Source organism: Myotis lucifugus, unplaced genomic scaffold (genome assembly GCF_000147115.1).
Source record: "Myotis lucifugus unplaced genomic scaffold, Myoluc2.0 scaffold_28, whole genome shotgun sequence".
NCBI classification, from domain to species: domain Eukaryota; kingdom Metazoa; phylum Chordata; class Mammalia; order Chiroptera; family Vespertilionidae; genus Myotis; species Myotis lucifugus.
The window spans coordinates 9,720,111-9,740,894 of NW_005871076.1; the positions used below are offsets into that span (position 1 = coordinate 9,720,111).

Here is a 20,784-nt window from a genome sequence, read left to right on the forward strand (position 1 = left end):
TCATCAGGACTCACCTCTTTCCACCCAGCTGGTGCCCCCGCTCATTACCCTGGGCTCCTGGCCCATGTTTTCTCATTCAGGCCTCACCAGCACACCACCAGGCAGGTACTGTTTTTAGCTCCATTTGACAGAGGAGAAACAGGCTCAAAAGGGCAGTGGCAGTTCTTGTCTGCAGAGGTGAGGGTGTGAAACTGGCCAGGAGCCTGCCCCACATTTTTGGGCCTGGGCAGGGGATGTGGAGAATAAGTCCTTTCCTACAAGTCTCATGTGTGTCTCCCAGAGAACCTGGGGCTCCCTGATTCTCAAAGGCCCCAGACCAGTGCTGGTAGGCACTCAGCCCTCAGGAGCCACAGGAGGATGAGCCCTGCCCAGTACCCAATCCTGACTGAGAGCACCTGCGCAGGGATTAGCGTTGCCTCTATAATCCATGCCCAGCACAGGCCTGGCACCAAGAGGGCATTGGGTGTCTGTGAGCCAGTCATGGGTGTGGCTGCCAGAAAGCAGCAGTGCCAATGTCATGGGAGGTGACAGCTGTGATCTTTGCCCCAGGCCCGGTCAAATGGGCCTGAGCAAGAGCTCGGGGGCTGCCAAGGCCAGGAGTGGACTGCTAATGACACAAGCTGTCCAACCCTGGCGAGCTGGTGGGTGGGGGAGGGCAGGACAGCAGGCCCCTCTGCCCCAAGGCATGACTTGGAGGGTTTCCCAGGCTACAGAAAGAAGCACTTGGCTGACCTCTGTTGCTGGAGGCATGGCCCATGGCCATGAGGCCACCTCCTGACAAGAGCACCAGGGGTCTCGCTGACCCACAAGCCCAGGGGACTCAGCCCTGGCAGGGGGCCTCCTCAGAGGCTGGTCACAGCAGCTGCCTCCTGAGCATCCCTCCGACTAAGAACTCCTTACAAAGGTTTAAGAAGTCAAGAGCATGGCTTATCCCTGTCTTAAGGAGTCATTAAAAGTCTGCAGATTTCCCTGATTAAGACGTGCTTGTGGGACCTACTTTGGATCGACATCAAGCTAATCCGGGCCAGTTGTTACTGAATACTTGTGTGCCAGACCCTGTGCCAAATGCCTTTCAGGCATCATTTCCCTACATCAACTCCACCACTAAGTAGGAGGTAAATATTATTGTCATTCCCATTTCACAGACAAGGAAACTTGAGGCCCAGGGAGATTGTATTTCTGGCCCAACATCATACTGACTATGAATGGCCATTTGAACCTAGGCTGTCTGGCTCCACAGCTGAGCCCAAGCTCAAGATGTTAGTCTCAAAGGTAAACTGCTAGTATTTCTGGAATATTTCAATGGTTTATGGGCCAAAATAATCTAAGACAAAATAAAGCTAGGCTAGCAAGGAAGCCCAGGACTGGTGGGTCCCATGTGGGGTCCTAGCCCCCCCTTCTTCCCCTACCTGAGCCCCTAGCCTGGGCTGCCCGGCTCACCTCACCACGGGTTCTGGAATGGCCTCTGCCCCGGCGGGCACCTGCACACCTTTCTCCCATTCCTGTCGCCACGGATCCGCCAGGATGTAGTAGTCATCCGGGCTGAGCTGGTATGAATCTGGGATCTTCATCGCTGTGATCAAGTCTGTCCGGAAAACCTGTTGGGAGCAAGGATGGTGAGAGTGGCTTCAAACTGCCTCCGGGTGGTCCGCTCCCCAGGCCAGGGGAGGAAGAGGCAAATACAACTCAAGTGGGCTTTCTACCACTCACTTAAAGTCAGAAGCCAACACAAAGGCACTAAGTGCAATAATGCATCTTCCTTCTCTAAACCCAGCACAGTGCTTTGCACACAGCAGATATTCAATAAATGTGTTAAATTGAATTCATATGTGTCCTGACCTGTTAAAGGACAGTGATGAATGGGAGTGGATCTCAGAGGGAACAGGAAAGGCTGGGAAAGGCAAAAAAAAAAAAAAAAAGGCCTTTGTGAATGCATACTGCCATTAAGTGACTGGGGAATTTCTGTCAAATGCTTAAAATTATGTTTGTAGTTGCAAACATAGTGCTACAGGCACAGTGGAGATGTAAAGACTGCAGGGCACCAACCAGGGCAAACGAAATGCCAGGACCTTATGCAAACAGCTGAGGGGAGGTAGGGTTTGGGGCAACCCCAAAGACACACTTCCAATGGGTCAGGGTCCCGAAGCCCTCTCAAGAACAAGGACACCAGGTCCCTGTTCAGCAGGGGCTCCCCAGTTCCATCCTCTACGTGTGACGGGGCAGGAGGACGGGGTTGGATTCCTTCTCAATCAAGCCCATCCAAGCCCCCTCAGAGCCAGGCCACTGAGTGGACACACACTCATGCTTTGGTTTTCTCTGATCACTGAGGAAATTGTTCTTCCCAACCTTCTGCCTGTTGTGCCCCCATCTCCCCAAACAATCTCTAAGCCCAGCCCCAGTGGCACTGGCAGTGACTCTCGTGCCCTGGTTACCTGACCTCAGGTGGCCGCCCAGGAAGGGCTGCTGAGGGACTTGGTGGCAGCTCCAAACGATGTCACTTATGTAGGTACCAACTTTCCCAGTGATCATCACATGAGAATCATAAGTTAAAGAAGTGATTGCGTCAACGAGACAAGAGAAACCACTTCAAGGAGTGCTCAAGGCCTCAGACCAAACTTAAAACCACCCCTCCCTGGAAAAGTCAGCATCTGCTGGCCTTTCGGAGGCTCATGACAAACTCATTCATGGTAACCTCTGCCTACTGGGGCCCAAGTCACTGGCTGTGAGTGTCTCATTTGAATCTAGGGCCAGAACAGCAAGAAAAGAACTGAAATGGGTGCACCAAGGGGGTTTGAGGCAGCATCTTTCAGAAAGCTAATTAACATCTGCATCTAGCCAGAGAGGGCCCTGGCTTGAAAAAGGTCAAATTTCTTGAAGATTCTATTTGCCAATATAATTTAATTGTTAAGAAGAATACCCTAACATTTAATTAGGGTGCCAGTGTGAAAAAATTAAAATGAGATTACAATTAAATGCTAATTAAACAGAAGATGGAATGTGGTGAAGATTTTACAGCCCTGATGATTTGCATATCTTATTAGCAAGCAGTAAACCAGCTGATACAAGAACACAAACTCAGGTACTCAGTGCTTTTGTGGGGGCCTTTCTTAGCTGTGGCCTCAGCCAAGCCCAGCAGGGCTGGGGCTGGGTTACTTCCCTCTGGGCGCCAGTACAAGACCTGGTGGGTGAACTGAACCCACAGTGGATTCATCACTGCCTCAAAGCTCTCCCAACCCAGGCAAGCCAAGGGCATGACAGCCAAAGCCCTGGTGCCAAGGGGAGCTGCCCATCTGGACCGTCCATCTTCCTGCCCCGATAGCAACCCTTCAAGAACTTAGTGTCCCTGTGAGCCCCTCCAAAGAGGCATGGATGTGTTTAAAATCTTTTGCTGTTCCGTCACCCTGTGGTATAGTTTAAATGCCACCTCCTCTGGGATTCCTTCCTTGATCATCCTGACTCAGGGAACGCCAACTGCCCGACAGAGCCACCTTCTATCCCGGCATCCTGCCTCACTTCCCAGTACTTCATCTGAACTGGTGCACTCATGCTGCTTGTTTCACATCCTCTCCCCTGACACACCTGTCCTGTTCTCTGCTGCATTCTCAGTGCATGGTGACTGGCACATAATAGGTGACTGAGCAAATGAATGAAAGGGCTTCTCTGAGGAATTATCTGATGAATCTGAGGCTCCCAGCTGGCTCCTGGCAGTGCTTTTTGAACCCACATTAACAGGGTGAGACATCTCATAGATATATCCAAAGTTGAACCTGAACAAAGCAACACACAGCCTCTAGTCTGCAGGGTTCAAAGCCAAAAGACCAGGGTGCTGCCCGAGCTGGAGTTGGAGAGGCCAGAGTGCCAAGCCACACCAGCTGGGGAGAAGTGACCCTGACCTAGGAACAGGCCCAGGATTGAGAATTCCAAGCAGGAAGGGGTCCTGGGCTCAACTCGGCCAGGGAGATTCAGGAGAGAGAAGAGTCTGATCTCAACAGAGTTCTGTTTCGTCCTGGGTCACTCAGGGAGCAGGTGGCAGGCTGGACACCAGTGGCCCTTTCGGGCAGAGGACTCACGTAAGCACAGTAAGGCAGCACTGTCACAATGGTAAAGAGTACTGTGTGCCCAGTACCAGCTGTTCTTGAGTTAATTTATTATCAGACCCTATACCAACTCTGAGGTAGGAGCTACCATCATTCCTATTTTCAAGCTGAGAAACCTGGCACTCAGTCTAGTTAAAGAACCTTGACAAGGTCCCGCATGTTGGAAGTGGCAAAAGTACCCCACGCCAAGGCCATTCTGACATCATCCACACTCCCCCACAGCCCCTTTTGGCCACAGGGCTGTCAATTCCCTTGAGTGAACCTGAGGTCAAACCAAGTGGCTTCTGCTAGGACTCCACTATGCAAATCAGGTGGGGACTTTTGCAAGTTGCAACTGCCCTCAGACTAAGTTGCAACTGCCCTCAGACTAAGCTGCAAGGCATACCAGGCCCCGTGCCTGTACAGATGCAGTCTCCAGAGCACACGGGAGGACTCTGCGGGGACACTCTTCTCTCTTGCCCAGGTGGGGCTGGCCTGCTTCATCCTTAACGTCTCAGTTCAGCCCACATCTGCTCTGGGAAGCCTTCCCCAATCCCAGGCTGGGTTCTGGGCTTCCGCTGAACTCCCATAGCCCCAATATGGGAATCTCCTGGTTTCTTGCCATGTCTCCCCATGAGAAGGTGATCTCAGTGAGGTCTGGCCGGGCAGCAGGTTGGAGCCCAGCAGTGCACAGGGCCTGGCACATGCTAGGTGCTAACAAAAGCTGAAGGACTCAAGAACCTCCCATGGACCTGCCACCACCTTGCTGTGGTGCTGCCCAAGGCTACATACAGCTGAGCACTCTACCTTTCAGAGAAGCCTCTGTACATTCATATAAAACCTGTCCAGCACTGCCAGTGTGGCTCAGTGATTGAGCGTCGACCTATGAACAAGGAGGTTATGGTTCGATTCCCGGTCAGAGCACATGCCCAGGTTACAGGCTCTATCCCCAGTATGGGGCATGTAGGAAGTGGCTGATCAATGATTCTCTCATCATTGATGATTGATATTTCTACCTCTCTCTCTCTCCCTTCCTCTCTGAAATCAATAAAAAATATTTAAAACAACAACAACAAAAAAACCCATCCACAAATATGGCAACCCAGTTGTAAACCAAGTATCTTTGTTTTGAGTTGCCAGAGGTGAGGCTTGAAAAAAGGCTCAATTATTCTCTTAAACTGCTTCTGAATTATTTATGAAAACTAAATAAAGAATAAAATGGCCACTGATAAACTGGAAGCCTTGCTGTGGCAAGAAAGTTAGAAGCTGGAAAACAAGCAATTTTCTAAGAATGTGAATGTTTACTATTTTTCTCTATTTTGGCAGAAATTGACAAATTGTTAAAGGTCTGCTGCCTAGCAACCAAGTTCTGCTGAGCTGCTTAGGAGATGTGAATTATAGCTTCTTCAAACAGTATGAAGAAAGCTTAAAGGTCTAAAATTTTAATTTAATAACCAATCTGAGTGCCAGAGGTACCGATGCAACCCTGGAGGGAGCTGAAGACTGCTCTGCCTAGAAGTAGGGACGGTTCATGACCTTGCCTTTCACAACCATCTAGCTTTCCACACCTGTTTCTCCAGGGAGAACCAAAAACAGGCTCTGCCAGAAAGCATCAGTGGCGTCTGATGTGGTCTCCAAAAGCAAATAAAACAATGACAACGGGCAGCTTTCACGGTGCCATCCAGTGGGTTCTCATGTATGACCACAGACTTGTGGATGTTATTGGAATATTTCATCCCAGGACCTGCGTCTCTGTACTTCCTCTTCTCAAGGTGAACTGTTGTATCATAGTATATTTCAGACCAAGAGGCACCAAGAGGAAGTTCAGTTACTTAAGGAAAGGCTCCAGCACTTACCACAATTACAAAATATGATTATTTGGGTAATGATTTGTTTAATGTCCAGCTCCTCTAATAATCAAGCTGAGGAGGCGGGGGCTACATGTGGACGCTGTTTATCATTATGCCTGTTTACGGCACAGTGCCTGGCACACAGCAGGTGTTCGAGAAATGCGTGTGGTACAAGTGAGTGAATGAATGAAGGAACCTCAGGATTTATCTGAAGTATGGCTAAACCCTGAAATTTCCTGTCCTGCTTAGCAGGGGTTGGTCAAAAGATTCTTCAGTGGACTTCAGTAACTGGTCTTGGTCACTCTCTCAGTCAGTGAAATGGCTCTGGCCAGGACTGCCTCTCCATGACCTCTGTCCACATAAGGAGTCCCAATGCAAAGCTGGGAGTGGCACCCTCCCCACCGCCCTCCTAAGGATATTTGAGGGTATGTCCTGAAAGAGCCAAGTGAAAGATACTTAATTTTTTTGTTTTAATTTTTTAATATGTTTTTATTGATTTTCGAGAGAGGAAGGGAGAGGGAGAGAGAGAAACATCAATGATGAGAGAGAATCTTGATTTGCTGCCTCCTGCATGCCCACCCCTCTCCGACCCCCCGAGGATCAAGTTCACAACCCATGCATGTGCCCTGACTGGGAACTGAACCGTGATCTCCTGGTTCATGGGTCGATGCTCAACCAGTGAGCCACACCGGCCTGGCCCAGATACTTCATTTTAATGCATTTTTTTTTTTCTGAGCACTTCATCTTGTTAGAAACAATTGCTAGTAGTGAAAAGTAATTGTCCTGTTGTGACATGGCACGTGCTCTGCTAAATGCCTTGCATATATAATTTCACTTAATTCATAGTACCCCCATCCTACATATGTGCAGACTGAGACTCAGAGAGGTTAAACCACTTGTTTGAGGTCTGCATTGTCTCTTAACCACTGCAATGCTATCAGCAAACCAGTCAGATATTTCTTCTTTTAAAAAAATCTCTTTTCGCCCTGGCTGGTAGCTCAGATGACTGGAGCATCGCCCCCATACAGCAAGGTTATGGAATGAATCCCCGGTCAGGGCACATAAAAGAAGCAATGGGTGAATGTATAAATAAGTGGGACATGCCCTGGCTGGCATGGCTCAGTTGGTTGAGCGTCGTCCCGTACACCAAGAGGTCGCCAGTTGGATTCCCAGTCATGGTACATGCCCGGTTGTGGCTCGATCCCCAGTAGGGGTTGTGCAGGAGGCAGCAATCAGTGTTTTTCTCTCTCTCTCCCTCTCACTTCCTCTCTCTCTCAAATCAACAAAAACATATATATTTTTTTTAAAAAGTGGAACAACAAGTCGATATTTCCCTCTCTTCCTCTTTCCCCCTCCCCCCTCTCTCTCCAATCAATAAATAAAAATTAAAAAGAAGTCTCTTTCCTGAGCTGGGACCCGATAAAAAGTATCACACAGAGTTAGATACTTAAAATTAGGCATAAAACACCAGAGAAAGGCTCTGCCCCGTCCCATTCAAGCTACCACATTGGTCACACACTTAAAACACACAGACACACACTCCCTCTCTCTCAACATCTCTTTCTCTTTCACAAGGATAACAGCACTTCCTGCTCTTAAAGAGAATTTATTACACACATTTCTTTTGCAAGACAAGTCCCAGAGGCCAGGAGGCCTTTCCAGCTGGCGGGAGCAGTACTGTTTCTGACTCTACGAGACCCAGAGGAAGGCAGAGGGAGGCTCAGCAAGCAGGCGCGTAGCCCAGTGGAAGGGCTCCCCTCTCACTCGCCGCTGCTCCAGGACAGCAGAGGAGCTGTTGGCTAGGAACAGGGCTCGAAACCACTGGGGCAAACACAAAACCCTTTTTAGGATTCTCCTGCTTTGCCTCTCACGTTTGTGGGTATGTTACTACAATATATGTCATCATTGTTTTAATATAAAATAGATTGTGTTGTCCGGCCAGTGTGGCTCAGTGGTTGAGCATCAACCCATGAATCAGGAGGTCACGGTTCGATTCCTGGTCAGGCACATGCCCGGGTTGTGGGCTCCATCCCCAATAGGGGGTGTGCAAAAGACAGTGAATCAATGTCTCTCTCTCTCATCGAAGTTTCTATCTCTCACTCTAAAATCAATTTTTAAAGGTTTTTAAAAATATGTTATGTCAAACATCTGGGTAATACCTCTGCTCCTCTAGGAAGGCATTGTACTGATCCTGTGGTTTTGCACCCCAACACAATCTGGCCACCCAAGGTAGAAGTGTTTCATTTTTTAAAGCAATGGGTCAAACCAATGAGCTGCCTCCTTTCTCTTCACTTGTTCAATTCTCACCAACACTGGGTCTTGGGGACACCCCAATGGGGGCAGAAGCTGTCCATAAAGATCACCTCTTTCTCCTAGGCCCTGTCCCCAGGGGCAAGAGGCTGAGCACTGACAAAGGGCCTCTGTGGAACTGGAAACAGGCCCCATCCCCTCATGTAGAGACATACTAGTTTGTCGCCAGGGCCTACCAAGGAACTGATGGTTGAATCCCAACTCCCACCCACCCTGTTCTGGGACCATCCAGGCTTCTGTCCCAGGGAGGCCAGGGTCACCTCCACTCATTCTGGGATCACTCCCACTTCTAGGCTCCACAGGCCTCAGGAAAGGATGTCACATCTACAGAACAGAACTTCCATGGCAGGGTGCAGGGTTGGGCTCGACTGATGACGACTCAGAGAGAAGCAGTCATTTGCCCATGGTCACAGAGTTCCTCAGTGGCAAAGCTGGCTGCACCTCTCGTAACAGACACTTTCCTGTGTAGCACCTGCATCCTGCTGACAGCCAGAGGACAAGCTCCCTGGGGACAGAGCCTGCAACTTTTGTTCCCCTAGCACCGGGCAGGGTCTATTAGGTGCTGGCAGAGTTTAATCAGTGTCCCTGCCCACTGGCTGAGTTCTGGGACTCTGACTTCCTAAAAACACAGCTTTCTACTTCAAGACAGCCTGACTGGGGGAATCCCCACCAGGTGTCCTGCCCTCCCATCTGCCTCTCTGCCCAGCCTGAGGAAGACACTGCCCTGCCAGGGTGGAAGGCTTAGCAAAAACCTGCCAGTCCCCTAGCTGCTGCTGTGGGGATGGGGGTGAGCTGGGTGACAGTCTCACCCACTCCTGCTGCCTTTTCTTAGGTCACTGAATCAGGCTCCCATCCCCTCTGCAACCTCAGGATCTTCCAGGGAGGCCCAAGCCAGGAACTCCTGTCTTAGCATATTAGGGAGAAAGGGCTATGACAGTAGTGTTTAACCCTGGCTTCCAGGGGGCGGGGGCAGGCTTTGAGAAAGTACAGGTACCTGAGGCCCCACTCCAGACCATTTAAGTCACAATTCCTGGGGGTGAGGTAGGATAGGCAGTGGTCTGTGATCTCCATCAGATTCACAGAGATATGACCCACAGAGTGTTAAGCACCAATGATGATGACGCCTTTTGGTAAGACAGGTCAGCCAGAAACTCAAGGCCAGAGCAAGATTTATGCACTAATGCCACCTCCCCAGGACAGGCTAACCCCTCCTCCTCCCTTAGGACTGGCCTGGCTGACTGAAGCCCCAAGCGCTAGACCTCAGCTTTGCTGGGATACTGCAGGCAGGCAGAGCAGAGGAAGGCAGCACCTGGTGTCCTTGGGGTCAGCCCACTTTTCCCTCTACTGCCAAAGGGAATTCTGGGGCCACCCCAGGACCGAGGCCTGCACTCCCCTTTCACTTTGGCTGAGAAAGACCACCCACTGGTTAAGGGTGGAGGAGAATCTGGGCCTCAAGGCCTTGGCTCTGTCCAGGGTCCTGACTGGAGCACTTTTTCTGCCCTGGGGCACCTCACTCTGGTGTAGAGGGCATCCCTTGATTTGCACCCTCAGGGTGCACTTGGGAAGGGCTGGCCTTGGCAGGCCATCAGAGCGGCAGCCCCTCGGTTCTCTAAACCCAACCCCAGTCCTTCCCACAGCTGTTGGCTTCACTATGGGCTAGTGGTGCTGCTTCGGATAAGGACTCATGGTCCTCAAAACCCCACCCCATCACTGTCCACGTTGAGAGATAAGGCGAGGAAGTGAACCACTGAGCCCCCAGCAAGGGGGCTCCTGCACCACACACATCAATTTGCAAGTATTCTGGCTGGGAACTTGGGCCAGACTGGGAGCAGACCCTGTGACCAGCCTGACAACCACCCCACAGGCTTCTTACTCTGGGGGACAGGGCAGATGGGGCTCCCAGATCCCCTCTCCTCAGGGGGTCCAAAGCCCTGGGCCCCCAGGCCCAGCAGACGAGAAGGGCCCTCCTCTCCACACCATTCACAGAAAGAGAAGGCAACACCCAGCGAGATTTAGTGCAAATGTTCTGTACCGCCAAATCCTCGCTTTCATCTACGCCTTCTCATGAGCCAAATAATTTGGAAGCTTTCATTGACGGTTTCCTTTCTGCCCCGAGATAGCTTGGAATGTATGGTAGCTATGGCTCAGCCTCCTCACTTAGGGGACGAGGGAAACCTCACAGGCTGCTCTCCAGCCTGCTGTGGGAGGAAGAGCTGTCCTTGGCCATAGTTCAAGGCGGGGAAGACTTCCTCAGCTCTCCCGGAGCCCAGGACTTGAGGTCGGGTGTCTCCCTCAGGCTGCACAGCCCCCTGGGAGGCTCCTGTGCTCGAACCCGGGCCACGTGTAGCCAGTCCCCATCAGGGCCGGGCACCAACACCCTTACAATGACTTGCCTCTATTTTTTTTTTTTTTTTTTTGCAGGGGGTGGGGAGAGGTTCAAAGGCTCTGAGCTGGAAAACCCAAGAAGCAGGGGAATTTTCAGCCCCATGCAAATCATTTTCTCCTCAGCCTTCGTGGACACCTGTTTCCTCCCAGCCACCAGCCTATCCTGGGTGTCATGGCAGCCCAGGCCCTGGGATCTCTGCCCTGAGAGCCGGCCCCTCCTCCCACAGGTGCTTGCGGCGAGGAGGGAGCAGCCAGCCCTAGGAGCTCCCCTGAACTTCTCCACCTTTCTCCAAAGCGGCAGGCTCCTCTGCTCCAACAGGGGGCTTGACAATTGCTGCCTCCCAGGACCGCAAGACGTGTGAAAGCGGCTATTGTCTTACTAATTCAGTCACAACAATTGGGGAGCCCCTGCAGGTATCAAGATGGGGGTGAGAAGGGAGGGGGGTAGTGGAGTTGAGGAGTGGTCCCAGGGGTTCCAGGGCTCTAGCACTCTGCCTCCCACCTCCCAGGGCACCCACTGAGCAGGACTAGTCCAGGAGGGCACTACCAGCCTCAAGAACAGAATCTTCCCAAGCAGGCTCGGTCCAGCCCTAACCGGTCCAGCCCTAACCGCATTCCTGAAGGTATCTCCTTCCCGCTCCACCCCTCCTCCATGGGGCCAAGGAAGGACAATCGGTTGGGGGTGGGGGTGGGAGGCATCAGGTCTCAAAGGCTCCCCACTCCCCACAAAGGGACAGTGTTAGGGTCAGCCAGCTCCAGGAGGAGGCGGGGAGTCCTTTTTCAAATGCAAGGCTCTGCGGAAGACCCCCCTAGGGGCTGGCTAATGACAGCTGAGCCGAGATCGCTCCAGGGGTGAAAGGGGAGAGGAGGCCACAGGCTCAGAACAGACACTTCCCCCAGCCCCAAGTCAAGGGCTCAGACCCAGAACTCAGGGCCTTCTCACCCTGGGCACTGTTAGGCCCCCAAACCTCAGGTCTTGGCCATATAACTTTGGAAACTTCAGTTTCCTTATCACAGGACTGAGAACTCTGGACTACTTAAAAAAAACTTTTTAACTTAAAAAATATATATATATTTTTATTGATTTCAGAGGGAGAGGGAGAGAGAAAGACAGAAACATCAATGATGAGAGGCATCATTGATCAGTTGCCTCCTGCATTCCCCCCACTGGGGATCAAGCCTGCAACATAGGCATGTGCCCTGACCAGAAATTGAACCCCTGACCAGGAATCAAATCATGACCTCCTGGTTCATGGCTCAACACTTAACACTGAGCCACACCAGCTGGGCTCTGGGCTACTTTTAAGGATTAAAAAAATGAAGTGTCCAGCACTCTAAAGTGCCCAGCTACTCTGAAGGCTGCAGAGCAATGCCTCTCTTAAGGGCCTTATTCAACCTTTCCACAGACCCTCCACCTTCTCAGAGACTCAATGCTCTGGCAGCCTTATCTGTGCCTGGGGCCTCTTCTGCTTTGAATACTGCCCCCCCCCCTTCATATCTTGGAGGAAGATATGAAACTCCGGGAGCTCCGGAAGCCAAATACCTCTACCTGCCACAAGAAACATCCCAGGTCAAACAAAGGAAGGCTTAAAATGCAGGCACTGTGAACTGGGCATAAGGAGCAGATGACTTAACTGGATGATGGGGACCCATCCTCCACCCCGACACCAGCGATCCTGACACCCTTGCTCAGCCTCCACAGTGTCCTGAATACCACTGCTTTTTACTCCACTGCCAACCCCAGGCTCTAAGCTGCCATCGTTTATCTCCTGGTCAACTGCAAAAGAATCAGAATCCTTCCTGGTCCCACCTGTGTCCCGGTATCCCCTTCTCCTCACGGCAGCCAGTGGGACCTTTCATTAAAACATCAGACTGCCATTACCTTGCTTATGATCCTGGAAAGGCTTCTCTCACTCAGATCCTCAGATCAACAGAAACATCTTTACAACAACCTACACCCCCTGCCTTCATTTCACTCAGCCACATGGGCCTAGCGTGCCTGTGCCTGTGCCCCCTGCCAGGAATGCTCTCCGCCAGGAGTGCTCTTCTTCCACACATCTGCAGAGCTCACTCCCCCAGGCCTCTGCTCCTGTGACCTCCCATCTTCACTTTGCCTTTCTTTAGGACACTGGCCACTACTCACCTCTGAGGGCTTCTTTTCGTTCTGCCGGGGCCAGCCCGACTTGGTGCTGCTGGGCAGTTTGGAGCATCTTGAGGCAGATGTAGTGTGGCCTGCAGAGAGAACACAGCCCATGAGGGGCCCTGGGAGGCCAGGAACACCACCCCCCACACCCAAGGATAGAAGGGAAGCTCCAGCTTCAGGAGGTGGACACCTCTGTGAGTACCTGGTACATTGTCCCTGCTCTGGGCCTCTCCAATGATGAATGATGACATGAAACCCCTTCTACCCACCAACCCGAAGGGGCTTGGGAAATAAAAGGCAGTGACCAGGACTCAGTATTAGCTTACTATGTGACCCATGACAGGTCCCTCGCACTCTCTTGTCCTCTGCTTCCTCCTTGGTGTGATGCCCACGGGGAGGACAGAGGCTGGGCAGAGCAGTGGGAATAGTGCTGCTCTAAAGTAGACCCACAGACCAGGCTTGAACCCTGGCTCAGCCACTTACTAGCTTGTCACCCTGGGCAAATAACTAAGTTTCTCTGAGCCTCAGTTTGCTCTTCTATAAAATGGGGGCAAGAGGCTAACTAACTGTCTTCAAAGGATTGTTGTGAGAACGAGATGATATCATGCCTGTAGTCTTCTCAATAAACATTAGCTACTATTACGAGGGTCGAAGGCCCTTGCTGAACTACAGGGCTGTGGCCTCTATCCCTACGGGTCAAAGGAGCTGCTGGCAAAGGAATATGCACCAGCCTGGCCCAACTCCCAGGCAGCTACAGGGCTCAGCTGCCCAGAAGCCCACCCCTTGCAGGTGCTCCGCCCTCACAGGCTCCTTTGCATGCAATAAAGTTAGAAGTAGAGGATGTGGTCCTTCTTGGCTCTACTGAGCCAGGCCACAGGCAGTGTGGTTGCAGCCACAGAGGGCCAGTCGCTGTGATCTCCTGCCACAGGGAGGAAGGGCTGGCCAAGTTAGACACCAGAGCCCAGGTGAACCAACAGACCCCCAAAGGACAGTGATGAATGGGACCTGGAGGGGGGGATGGGACTGGGACCAGACCCACCATGGGATTGCATCTGCCACAGGCTCTTGGAGGAAGATATGAAACTCCGGGAGCTCTAAGGGGCCTTGGAGATCTCCTTAATCTCAGAGGCTCACCACCTATGTGAACAAACCGAGGTCTAGAGCTGCAGGGCTCCAGGCCCAGCCTCCCTGGCAAGGCAGCCTCTTTCTCAGCCTGGGCTTCCACCGGTAACACCACTGCGTGGGAGCCCCTGGCAGTGTGTCTTTCCTACAGGCCAGAATGCAACTCCTTACTTCAACCAGCTCATGCAGGCCCAGGCTCCTGGGCAGCTAGGAAGAGCTGCCTTCTACTACTAGAGAAAAGCTCTCACCTTACACACACCTCCCCCAAATTTCAGAAGAGGCTCCCTAAGCCCTATCTTCTCCTTGACAACATCCCCCCATCCCCAGACATCCAAACGACACCCCCAGGCCATACACTAGTCTACCTCTGAGATCCCATGAAGGTCAGACTGCTTCATTCATTTCTTCAGCAAACATTTACTGAGCACCTATCTAGCTGGGGATAAGACAGTGACCTCTCTTATCAGGGAGCTTGCCAGTGGTTAGGTAGTAATACTTATCAGGTAATTATTGCAGTGACAGATTTTCTATGGGTTGTGTAGAGACCTCCTATAGTGCCCTGACTCAACAGGAGAGCCACAGGGAGAGGGATGTACTCCTAGTAGCCAGGAGTTACATATCCAAAGGCTCAGAGGGGAGCAGATCTGTTCCAAACAGAGCAAAGCAGGTGGGGCCGAGACCAAGAGGGTAAGGGGCAGGGGGAGGGTGAAGAGGACAGTAAGGCCTTCGTGTGGGGACCTTCTTAGGAGCAGAGGGACCTGCTCTCATTTATGCCTTCCCCAACATTGAGACCACGGGCAGCCGCTCCCCATCTGTGGGCCTGGAAATTATTCACATGCTTTCCCTGGAGGAGCCCCAAAAGGAAGGCCTTACTGTCAGTGGTGTCAGAGTTGTCGCTGCTGATGGAGTATTTTCGCCTCTTCTCTTCCATCTGCAACAAAAGGCAGGCCCCATTATACAAGCAGCCCAGGAAACCCTCAATCCCCCAGAAAATCACCAGTAGCCTCCCTCCCAGCCAGCCCCACTCTACCCCACCCACCCTGGGTGGGATGAGGGAGGGGAGAGGAGGCTGCATCTCCATCTCCTGAGCCCAGAGCCTCAGAGGAGCAGGAGTCTAAGTTGAGAGGACCTGCCCAGGAAACTCAGGCTCACCAGAAAATCAATCCACTCCCAGGTAAAAGTTGCAACTGGTGCCTCACCGGGTGCGGAGAAGGGAAGGCAGTAGGCCCATCCTATCTGAGTTTAAGGACAAGCCAGTCCTGCCTGCACTGAGGACATATCCTGAGAGGAGCGGCCAGGAGTGTGGAAAAGGGGGTGAGTACAGGGAGGCTCCAAGCTGGGTCCCTGAGACACACCAGGCCCAGGGTGACTGGCCCTGGGCTGGGCTCCCTCCCTCCCCCACTGTCCTTCTCCTGATAAAAGTACAAACCAACTTTATCTTCACTACAGTACGTAACTTCAAGGTAAGAAGGGCAGCTCTCCCATGCTGCGCTCATTCCTCTACCCACACTATCTCAGCCATCTCCAGTTCCTAACAACCCGGTGAGCTCTGAGCTATTTGCTTCAGTTACTGGGGAGGCTCAGTGCCTTGTCCTGCTAGTAACTGTCTGAACTGGGATTTGAATGCCTGTGGGCTGATCCCTGAGCCCACACTGAGCCGCCTTTGTGCCCTCCTCAGCGCCTGCCTGTTGGAAGTGCTTTCCCACCCACTATTTCCTCTAATCCTACAGAGTCCTGGGTGGCAGAGCCTGCTCCTGTCCCCTTGGAGGGGAGCACACCCAGGGCTTGTTAACCTGCTCTGGGTCTCAGCTAGTTGGTGGCCGAGTGCTAATGTGAGAACAGATCTGGGGCTCAGGGCCCAGAGCACTTTCCACCATGTTCCTGTTCCTGTGAGTCTGGAACCTGGGCTGCCTCACTGCCCACAGCAAACGGCAAGGAGCCAGTGTCAGCAGGGAAGAGCCCCACTGCCCAGCCCAGCTGCAGGCCAGCCAGGCTCCCGACCCCGCCTATGATCCTATCTACTATCTGCCACCACCCAAATCCGCCTTTGCCAGGCCTGGGGTCCCCTCCTCCTCCTGTGGCCTGCAGGGACCGGGAGCATCAGGCAGGGGTGACTACCTAGACTTCTGAGCTGACCAGGAGGACCCGCCTGCCTGGAGCTTGACCAGAACCAGGAGCTTCTCTCTACCCCCATGTCCCCCAGCAGCAGGATCAGGATGACAGGAAGGTTCACTGGGGCTGCTTATTGCCCAGCTCTGAAGGTGTGGACAAGTGCTCTGCAGAGGGTGGAGGGATGGAGGGATGCCTGGTGGTACCAGGTGCATGGATGGCAGGAAGGTGGGAACAACTCATTGCGGCAGGGAAGGGGGACACCGTGGTACACAGGGGCCTTACTAAGCCCTCAGAACAGACCTTTGGTACAGGTGGGCAAGACAGCTGCTTCCCTTTTGCAGATGAAGACAAAGCCAAGAGGTTAAGTGGTTTGCCCTGGATTGCAGTGCTTTAAGAAGCCTGTCATTCAGGAGACCATGAACAATCTTTAGATGTCCTTGCCTCTGTGCAGCCTAGTGCAAGCAGGCAATAATGCTCTACCACCTGCAGCCACCCATCGTCGCTGTCCTCTGGGGTCTGAGGGTGAGTTTAAACGAAGCCCTCTAACCTACATCTTGCTAACCCAGCCCTATCACAGGCGGGTAGAAGTCAAAGAGAGGTGCTAGAATTGCATCCACCTGTTTCCCCTGCAATGGGCTGTCCAGGAATTGCATTTCTCTTCATTTCTAGCAAAGAGGTCACTTCCAAGCCAGGCTCTCCCATAGCATAAAAGCCACAGCCCCCACTAGACCAGGGATCAGGGGAAAGACAACTGGGTCTGCGTTTTTACATAAATCTCCTGAACTGAAAATGTTGGCAGCTGATTCAGGATTTTAAAAACACTTTCAGGGGGCCAAACTAAATACATCTGTGGGCCAGAGTCAGCTGGTGAGAAGAAATGAGAGCAGCATAAAGCCCTTGGCTGTCCACATAGATGCTAGTTAATACCATGCAGCCTTGGGCCAGGTGGAGAGCCCTCCTACCAGTGCCCACCTGACGGGGTCCTCAGAGGGAGCGGTGACCCTGTACAATAAGGAAGGGCCTCTGTGACGGGACCCAACTGCCGACACCCTTCTCCGAATGCTGTTCCCTGCTGCCCAGGACCTGCCAGGATGCGGACTGGCACCCCGCCCTCACCAGGTCCCTGTCCAACCTGCCCTCTGTGGAACATCCCGAGTCCTCCTGGGCAGGGTGTTATTAAGGGTGCAGATTTTGTGGTGGTTTAATTGAAATAATAACTAGGCTTCAGAGGATAGTCACCGTTTGTAAGGGAAGCTTCCTTCCTTTGAACCATGTCTGTTGCAAAGGCCTCCCTGCCTCAGGTGAGCCTCCACTGTCAGTGGCTAATGAAGCCCCAGTGAGGCCTGGGCTCCCCTGTGGGACAGCCCCTTGCCCCCTGAACCCCCCTCTCCACCCCAGCAAGGGGTACAGGGAAGACTCCTTCACCAAAGTTGAAGTCTAAGACTGCAAATGCAGGTGGGGTTTGGGGGTGCTGAGATTTGATCTTGGCCTCTGGGTTTTCCCTCTCCACTGGCCCCTCCAGTGTCTCCCAAAGCAAGGTTTGCTCTGGGAGAATACCTCAGGGTCACAAGGCACTTTCTTTTGGAGACAGAAGTGCCCCTGAAACCCCACCTACAAAGGAGACTGTAGGAATGAAAGGGTCATTTTCCCTTCCATTTGCACCTCCCACACTGCCCCCAGCATGGAGACACAGATAGGAAGCTCGCCTTTGGGAGTGTGGGTGTCATAGGGTCGCCTCAGTGAAGCAGCAGCCCACAGCCTCTCAGCAACCCACGGCAAGTGGGCTCTCCCTCCAGAACACACCATGAATCCACCCACCTTTCCCCCATTTCTACTGCTACCAAACGGGTCCAAGCCATCTCATCTCTTGCCTGGACTCCTCATTTATCTCCCAACTTCTACTATTGCTCCCTCATAATCCGGGATCCACACAGTAGCCAGAATGATCTTTAAAAAGTATAAACCGGGCCCTGGCAGTGTGGCTCAGCTGGTTGGTGGGCATCATCCTGTGCACCGACAGGCTGCCGGTTCGAATGCCAGTCAGGGCACATACCCAGGTTGCTGGTTTGATTACCAGTTAGGGTGCATACAGCAGGCAACCTGATCGATGTCTCTCTCTCTCTCTCTCTCTCTCTCTCTCTCTCTCCCTTTCCATTCCTCTAAAATCAATAAAATTTTAAAATAAAATAAATTATAATGTATACATTTTAAATGTTCCTATTTAAAACCTTTCAAAGGCTTCCTACTGACCAAAGGATAAAACTCAAGCTCCTCACCACAAGACCCCACATGATCTGCCTAACTCAACAAGTTCATATCGACCACTAGCCCTGCTCCACCATTTTCCAGCCACACCGGCCTCCTTTCATTTCCTGAAGCAAGCCTGACAGCCTATGCTTTGAGACCTGTACACAGCCTGTACCCTCTGCCTTGTAATGGTCTATGCAGCCTATGCATGTCTGACTTTTCATTTTTCAAGTTTCAGCTTAAATGTCACATATGCAGGGTGCCTTATCTAAAGAAAGCTTACCATCCTGTTATTTAGCGTCTTCAGAGCATCCATCATAATTTGTGTTTGCCAATCTACTTGTCCAACATCCTTCTCCTCCAGAATATATGTTCCATGAAAGTAAGCCTGTCTGGATCCCTGCTGGGCCCCCTTGCCCTCCGTGCATAGCATTCAGCACAGAATAGGGGCTCGATACGTGCAGAGTGCTGAGTGTGTTCTTGTCCCCTCCCTCTGGAAGTGTGGGGACCGTCCGGCCCAGCGGGCCTGCCTGTCGCTTGCAGGAACAAACACCCCAGCCCAAGATTCGTCCTGTTTTCACAGCCCTCTTCCCCATCTTAACCTCACACGTTTCCCAGGACTCTTTATTTGGTTGGGCTCCTGGCTAATGATCAATGTCAACTTAGTAATAGGGCAGCAATTTGGTGGCAGATGTTTTCTTGGCAGCACTAGTCACTGGTCTTAGTGGGGGCCTTGGGTCTGGACTTGAAACATCAATGCCCAGTGCCAGCCCCCTTTAAAGACTTCTCTGCAAATAAACTCAAATAAACACCCTGGGCTTCCATTAACGCCCTTCCAGCTGACCCTGGAACAGTGGGCCTTTCAGGCCGGCTACTGCAGCCGCTCCCTGGGCAGTTAAAACACCCCAACCTGGCCTCCAGCCTCTCCTCTCTGGGGGCCACCAGGCCTGCCCTGACAGCCACCACACACAGCAGGATTTCGTCTTCCTCCTTAAAAAAGGGGGAGTGGGGGAGGCTTTCAAGCAGGCAATTTACCATTCCAGACACAATCTTTCAAAGAGAAACAAAAACTCTCCCTGTCTGAGGCAGACCACTAAGGCGTGTATGTAATAAGATGCTAATACAATTTAATGATATTTCGGCTGGAAAACCTGTCCTCAGAGCCTCCTTGTGTCGGGAAGGCCAGACATTCAGAAAACAAGCACTGCATACTCTTAAATGGCTTTAAACGGGGGTCAGAGCCCCACTCTTTCCTATCTCTCATTAACTTTAATGCCTTCTCAGGGACAGTAATTGCCGTTACAAAAATGATTTTGTGCACACAGATCCTCAAACTTGCTTCTCCAAGCACAGGGAAGCCTGGACTCTCCTTCGACGCCCATCAGTGCCCACCTGCAATTCCAAGTGTCCCAGAGTGCACCCAGCTCCCCTAGAACATGCTGCCCACACCCACCCTCCAGACCCAGTTCTGGGCACATACCAAGGGGATCCTGGGAGAATGAAAGGGGCTTTGTCTATTTGTCCTTCAGCACCTCTCACCCTACTCTCCACCTCAGAGAGGGCAAAGCTCAGTCCACTTGCTCCCACAGATGGTTGCCCATAGGCAACTGCAGGGTCCTTCTGATCCCTTCTTCAGAGAAGGGAGTTGGCTCTTCAGCCTACCCTAAAGGGGAGAGATCAAAGGTCAAAGCTGCATTTGGACCCTGTCCAGGTCATTAATAATAATAGTAAGAGTGACTAATACTAATCAAGTGTTTACCACATGCCTGGCTTTGGGTTTAGTCTTCTCTATGCAATATTGCTTAATCCACGTACCCACCATGAGATAGGTACTATTATTAACCCTATTGGTAGGTGAAGGAACTGAGTCACAGAAACTTTCTGATTCCAGAGGGTGTACCCCATCCCACTGGGCTACAGTACGCAGGCCTACAACTCCTGAGTGTGGCTGGGGTCCTCCAGATTCCTATGGGCACCTTCCTGGGTTCCTAAGCTTTGAGCCACATGGTAAGGGTCCTAGGAGGGCAGAGAAAGCCAGAGGTACTCCCCTCCTCACAACTCTGACCTGGTCTTCCCTTAGAGAATTTTGAGGCTCACAAAGAGCCTGCTGGATGAACTATGAAGAATTTGGACTGGAAGCCTCTGACCTGAGTCTCGGGTATAAGACAACTACCTCCCTGTTAACAGGTACACCAGTTAACCAGGACGCCCTGCCCCCAACTTCAAGGACATGGAAGTCAATGTCAAATGCCTAACCTTGACTCTGGGGTGCACCTGGGGCTGGGGACCAGCAGTCCCACTTCACCTGCCAATGAAAGCTAAGTGGAGATTTATGAGAGCGTTTTAGATTAGTATTACTGGCTATTTAGCCAGGCAACTTAGGGAAAGGAAAAGCATGTTGGATGGGAAATATTTGCTGCATGTCAAGCCCAAACAACTTTTATCCTTAAACACTTCATCTCCAAAAGTGCTGGGGAGACCCTTGGCCAAAGAGCTTCAAATCCAGCATTCACTGCAAGTCCTGCTGCCTGGGGCAAGA

General features: G+C 52.0%; 2 protein-coding genes across 9 annotated transcripts in view; one reads left to right on the top strand and one right to left on the bottom strand.

Moving 5' to 3' along the window:
* Positions 1-20,784, bottom strand: part of JADE2 (jade family PHD finger 2) — a 50,673-nt gene that overhangs the window by 25,163 nt on the left and 4,726 nt on the right. For 3 of the 8 annotated variants that reach the window (XM_006086587.3, XM_006086586.3, XM_006086588.3), the window contains exons 2-4: positions 14,760-14,817; positions 12,765-12,853; positions 1,441-1,598 (exon numbers count right to left, since the gene is read on the bottom strand). In XM_006086587.3, the coding sequence (XP_006086649.1) occupies positions 1,441-1,598; positions 12,765-12,853; positions 14,760-14,817 (305 nt within the window). Of the gene's footprint in view, positions 1-1,440; positions 1,599-12,764; positions 12,854-14,759; positions 14,818-18,528; positions 19,652-19,725; positions 19,909-20,784 lie in introns of those variants that run through there. The other 5 variants (XM_014453905.2, XM_006086584.3, XM_023752158.1 and 2 more) reach the window with 4 other exon arrangements.
* Positions 20,357-20,784, top strand: part of LOC106696766 — a 3,091-nt gene continuing 2,663 nt past the window's right edge. Inside the window, exon 1 of the mRNA XM_023752173.1 lies at positions 20,357-20,432. Within this exon, the coding sequence (XP_023607941.1) occupies positions 20,357-20,432 (76 nt within the window). The remainder of the gene's footprint in view (positions 20,433-20,784) is intronic.